Here is a 6,157-nt window from a genome sequence, read left to right as displayed (position 1 = left end):
TATGTGTTCTTTAATCTTCAATAGCAACAGACATAACCTTCATCCCTTTTTTCTTCATTCTATCTCTTTCTCTTCTGAGAAATTGTCCTTTTTCCCCGGCGTTGTCTCCCCTTTTCTAGCCGCTACCCCGTCCTTTCTTTTTATAAGTGCATCAGAAGAATTCCTTTTAGGTTTAGTACTGGTACTGCTTTCTTTTCGTTCAATCTATATGCCATCTCTTTATTTCCATAATCTGCCATAGTTGTATCTTCTATTCTCGAGTTGGTTGCCTATTTCTTTCCAACTCCCAAGGCTAACTAACACCTTCATTGTGCTGGCTGTTCGCCTCTTTGTTTACTTTACTTGTTTTCCCTTTTTTACACCAACCAAACTCATTCATTCCTCGTTTTTCTTTATGGCAACGTGGTTTTATTTTCTTTTTTAGTGCTTACTTGTTGCTGCTGCCTTAACGTTAATTACGGCTGGATGAATAACCTTTTTCCCCCCTGCATTGAATACAAGTCCACTTCGTAATATTTGAGTCCAAGTTTGGTCCAAACCCCTGAGATTCCTTCTTTTGTTCTTCCTTTTGTGTTTAATCTCCCCACTTTATTGCTTGTCCCCTGGTCTAAAAGAAAACACGGTAATTAGCTAATTAAAATCAATATGATAGCTTGAAAAATACGATTAACACCTAATTATGTATTTAAAATTTGTTATACATTTTCAATCTTTTCCTAAGATTGACATATGGCGAAATCTCTTACGTGCAATGTTTTATGACATCTTTTTCACTGTGATACATGCTTTGAATGAATAAGCTAAAAGCTTTTCGCAAATAAGCTGGTAAGCTTGGGATAATTGTGAACTATCTTGTCTAAGAAAACTATGCACAAACTCAAATTGCTGGAAAGGAACTCAAGGATGCAACTGAGAAGACACTATCCAGTAAATGTATTTCTTTTACCTTATATGTCAACTTATCTATGGAACCATAACTGCTAATTTGTCAATCAGTGTACAGCAAGGACAAATAACAAGAACTATCGGACAACATTGTGCTGTTGTAATGCCAATAAGTTTGCAAAACTTAGGATGTGCTAAGATTGCCGTAGTGTACCCACTTTTGCTACAATCAAATGACGTCTATCCTATTAGTTTTGAGGTGGTTATGCTGGAAATTCTATTTCGCCAGAACAAGTCCAATACTAAACCTGGTCTTATAGTGGTTAATTATGTTTAGTTATAAAGAAGTGAGAAATTTTTGTTCTCCTTGGTGTGAGTTGCATGGTTGGCGTTGAACTCGTCTGAGCCTGTTTCCTCTTCACATTTTTAGATTTCATATGTTACTTGACCATTGCCGAATGGTGCACTCTGATTTACTCCCTCACTGTGATTGAATATCTTGGAAGATAATTAGTTGAATCAATCAATCCCCCCCCCCCCCCCCCCCCCCCTCTCTCTCTCTCTCTCATGCGTATACATTTAAACATTGAGAAAGCTGTATATATGACTAGTGAAGTGAAGCGGTCATATTTCTCATAGATCTTTAATGTGTTTATTAGAGATGGTTCCTTCCACCTGTAGAGCCATAGGATTTTATTATTTCATGTGGTTTTCATGGTTGGCTGTATTGCTCGATAGTGTTAAATATTTATCTGGTATCTTTTAGTTTTCTACAAAATCACTGTTTATTGTGCCATATGGAGTCTCTTAATTGTTCTCTCTTGTAGCTCCTTGAACCAGGAAGATACATGTGGTTGTTGAAAGCCTTGTACGGTCTCCTGATGCTCCTTCCCCAGGTATGTATTTGCTTATTTTAAAATTTGACACCAACATGCTCTGTATCACCTTGAGACTAAAGCTTGCAAAAGTTTTATGCTTCAATGATTTTTTGTTTCATGTAATGTAAAATTGGAACTGACCAGAAGTTAGTCTTCCTTCTCAACATCATTGGCTTTTTAAATAACTGTAATTCAAGTTTTTTGATTCAGTGCAAGTGAAGCAGCACTGTACTAATGTTTATATGCAATTCACTTTCCAAGTCCAAGTTACAGTTAATTCACCCAATGGATTTGACATGGGCTTTGATTTTTCTTCGCACAAATAGTTAGCTAATGATGGTGCATAGTTTAAGTTAATTGATCTACCAATTGAAGTTGAGATTATGAGAATCATTTTCTGGTTTAAGCGAAAAAGTTTCGTGCCTTCACTTGCTGATCACTTACAAGTTGAACTAGATCTTATCACGCGTTTATTGGTCTGCATGTGTTGTTGGATGTGCTTAAAAGAATTTTTTGTAAAACTCTTGCCCATGTTTGCTAGTCTGCGTGCGTTGTCGGATGCACTTGATTGATTTTTATTTTTATTTATTTATTATTATTATTTTTTTGGGTACCTTGACAATATTTAATTACTGTTCCCTTGCTACATTTTGCTCCATTCATTGCCTAGATAATGGGAAATCAAAGCATGTGGCAATTTTTATACTTTTTTGTTACAACATTCTTTTGATGCTTAAGCTATTAATACAATGCGTTAAATTGGATGCCATAGACAATCTTTGAATTTTGTTATTCTTTTAACTTGATGGCTTTATAATTTATTTTCTTATTGAATGTATGTTCTAGTTAAGATTGTTTTTAAAATCATTTTATTTGTACAGACTAGGTTGACAAACTTGGTTTACAAATTGTGTGTTGGCAATATCTAGGCTAATCATTTTAAAAACAGCTTATGAAATCAATGGCCTAAATCTTGCTAACACTTAATTTGTAAACAAACTTTGTAAAAAAAGTTAGTAGAACTAGATTAATAATTTATTTTATTTTATTATTATTATTATTTTTTGAAATAACGTTCATAGCAACAGGATTTATATGCATTGTTTGGTACTGTTAGTTTCTTTTGCCACTGATTCAGCATAGCCTTCTACATTGTCTGGACTTGATTAAAACTGTGTCTTCCTGATTTTTTTATCGTCTTAAATGTTCATGGCAACATGATTTATATGCATGGTTTGCTGCTGTTGAAACTGTTGGTTTCTTTTCCATTTGATGCAGCAAAGTGTAGCCTTCAAGTTTCTTCGGACTCGATTAAAAACTGTGCCTTCCTTCAGTGGTGAACAGTTCAAGCAAATATCATCAGGAAATTTCTTTTTGGATGCTAATTACATAGTTGGGGATGGTGAACTAAATGAAGATTCAAGGACTATTCACAACGGAATAAACTTTGCTTCGAGCCTGCTGAAGTTTGAGCATGTTCAGCAACAGCACCGTAGGCATTCGAAGATGCAGTCACAGTATCGCAACAGTTCTTCTTCATCCACAAAGGTTTGTTGTACTGAGGGATTTTAAATACTATTTGACATTTTGTTTTCTTTCATCGCTCCTGTCAATGTTTACTCACTAAATTGATCTTTATCCTACTAGTGATACACATATTACAAATTTTCACATTCAGGAGGTACAAAGACTAGAATCAGAGGGATCTTCTACCGTGCCAGACATGAATAGGGTTCCTTCAAGATCATTGCGCAGAGGTCCTGGCCAGTTACAACTTTAACTGTCTCGAGGTTCTTTACACTGCAATCTCTATGTATTGAAGGCAGGTGAAGTCAGTGAAAAATTGTAAATTGTATTTTTTAGGAGCATTTGTTTTGTTGAATCTTAAAGGGGGATTGAGAAGGTGGACAGTGGGTCTCGTTTTTTCTAAGCTATACTTTCTGATGGACAGAATATGCCCATGTGGTGGTGTTATTTTTATCGAAAACCATGTGGGAAAAAGGAGGTAGTTGAAATTCCAATCTAGGATATATGTTGACTTTGTTTCCATCATTTATTTCAAATCTTATTCCGTCTGTTACAATTATTGATAATAAAGATCACGTATTCTCCAGAGTGCTACCAATTGACTCATATTTTTCATTCTCCATCTCGAGATGTCTTAACAGTTTAGTCGAGAAGTCCATCAGGGATGTTTTTGTGTCGATTTCTAATTCTTCTTCTCGACTTTAGGCCCCTCCAAGTTGATATAGCCAGAGGTCAGAGTGCATAAATGATTTTAAAAAAATAAAATATTATTAAACAAAGATGCATGCAAAAAGTGAAAACAAAGTTTTCCACATCCTCAAAATACTGAATTTATCTTGCACATACATTGAGTTATTACTATATATTCATCGCCAATCAATGATCAGAACAAATAGATCCTCGTAACAGAAGTTCGTGCACTTTATGATATACATACTTGTACTGCATGGAATGATGAACAAGTCCATACAGAATAGATCTATGACAGTGGGATAATTGCACGTAAAATTTCACAGGGCGTAAATTTTCTCATCAGAGTTGTAGTCATCCAAATCAGAAATATTTGCCGAATATGACCACGAGAAAGATTTGCTTCCACCCGCACGTTTGATGCGCCTCTGAGAATCGCTACCAAAAGTTCCAAAATGTTGTCGGAAGACAAAGTAGCACAAACTAATCAGAGTCCCGACTAGAATAGGTGCACCCAATACAGTAATAGTAATAGCCATCCACGAGCTTTTCTTCCCTACAACCACAAATGCTATCGCTAAGAACGCCCCACACGTGCTAATGCACGCAGCCCACATTAGTTTGTTCACAACTGAGACGACTTGTTTTTGAGCTCTCGTGTCCCAGGCAACAAGGGTAATCTGAACGACGACAACAGCTAGAGAAATGAACAAGGCCGTGGAATCAAGAAGGCAGAAAACTCGAAATGCTGTAGTGTTCGAAATAAGGGCTTTCCCAGCTTCTGGTCCATCTGTCACGTATAGACCAGGCAAGTTGAATATAGCGAGAAAAGCTATGGAGGCAAAAAGAACGGCAACCACTGTCACGGAATTTGTGGTATTTTGAACTGCTTCTCTATGAATTTTCTTAAGCTCTTTGGCAATACCAGAAACTCGTCTCTGGGTTTTCTCATTCTGTATGAGTTGGGAGTGCACTTCATGCTTAATATCACTTACAGTTCTTTTGAGTTCCATCGCTTCATCAACTTGGCCAACATGCCTGGCATACTTGGCACCAGCCTCTACTAGAGCTTCCTTGATTTCCAAAGCTGATGCTCCATATTGGAGTTTGTCGGCTATGTCCATTGCAGTTTCACGTTGATTATTTATGACATTAACATCAATAGATCTGTACATCAGCAAAAGGCTAACAATCTGAAATGCAGACGCAGTTCATTAGAGTGCTGAAAACTCATAAAGTAAGGAACTAGAAGTAGAACTCATGATGTGCATTGCATAAACTAATATAATGGCCAATTATGTTATCAATAATTTCCATCATACACCCAATTCTAGCATGTTTCCGTGTTTCTCTTTCAAGTTGATTTAGTCAGTCTTCATTTACGCAAAATCTTCTAGCATGGTTAAATTAATTAACGTGAATAATAAATAATATGCATCCCTAGACGGCAAACCACTTGATGAAGCTAACTAACCGAATAACAAGAGAGAAAAATTCAAAATAACATGTTCACATAATGATGCAGCAGAACAAATACAAACAATGAACATGCTTAAACACCCGTTGATTCTCTGGATACTGTGAATTTTAGAAAATCAAGATCTTGTTGATTCTACAAGAACATCTTGCACTGATTTTGATCAACAAATTCGATGTTTGACAACCATTACAATGAGATTTTTATTATTATTTTTTTTGGTGGGGGGGGGGGGGATGAGTTTTAAAATAGTGACTTTTGGAGAATATGTAATTAAAAAATAGAAAAAAAATTTGCATATGTTCGCAAAACATTTTATTGTAAGAATGTGCGGTTAAAAATGAGTTTGAAAAAAAAGAGTTTTATTTTAACGGAGGGGCTAAGAATACCGAATTATTGACATGAAATTGAGAGAAAAATATTAAGATTATTTTATTTAAACAAAACCGACTCTAAAACCAACACAACTGCGGCTGTTACAATAAAAATCTAATGCACATCCAATACACAATTGCAACCCAAGTCTCAAAACTCCTAACAAACAAACTATAAAATGAACTCTAAATAATGTAAATAACAATATTAATTATATTAAACCCATAAAATCAAAAAATGAGAAGGAACAAAGCTGTCACCTTCCATTGCCACATTTGGATTACATCACAATGTTACAATTTTAACTGGATAATATTTGTGCATA

At 35.5% G+C, this 6,157-nt stretch overlaps 2 protein-coding genes across 2 annotated transcripts in view; one reads left to right on the top strand and one right to left on the bottom strand.

Annotated features, from left to right (window-relative positions):
• The window catches only part of LOC111383188 (protein VAC14 homolog), a 16,703-nt gene extending 12,819 nt beyond the window's left edge, over positions 1–3,884 (top strand). The window contains exons 16-22 of the mRNA XM_023007265.1: positions 171–181; positions 862–927; positions 1,074–1,196; positions 1,545–1,609; positions 1,713–1,781; positions 3,042–3,311; positions 3,442–3,884. Of these exons, the coding sequence (XP_022863033.1) occupies positions 171–181; positions 862–927; positions 1,074–1,196; positions 1,545–1,609; positions 1,713–1,781; positions 3,042–3,311; positions 3,442–3,543 (706 nt within the window). The 3' untranslated portion in view covers positions 3,544–3,884. The remainder of the gene's footprint in view (positions 1–170; positions 182–861; positions 928–1,073; positions 1,197–1,544; positions 1,610–1,712; positions 1,782–3,041; positions 3,312–3,441) is intronic.
• Positions 3,885–4,075: 191 nt separating this feature from the next.
• LOC111383186 (ankyrin repeat-containing protein At2g01680) lies at positions 4,076–5,191 on the bottom strand (the record flags this gene model as incomplete). Its single annotated transcript, XM_023007264.1, has 1 exon — positions 4,076–5,191. A coding segment is annotated over one exon (891 nt), but the record flags the coding sequence as incomplete, so codon positions are not given.
• Positions 5,192–6,157: the final 966 nt, after the last annotated feature.

This window comes from Olea europaea, unplaced genomic scaffold (assembly GCF_002742605.1).
Source record: "Olea europaea var. sylvestris unplaced genomic scaffold, O_europaea_v1 scaffold2622, whole genome shotgun sequence".
Lineage (NCBI taxonomy): Eukaryota > Viridiplantae > Streptophyta > Magnoliopsida > Lamiales > Oleaceae > Olea > Olea europaea.
The sequence above is the reverse complement of the archived record's forward strand: the minus strand, read 5'-3'. Positions and strand labels throughout refer to the sequence as shown.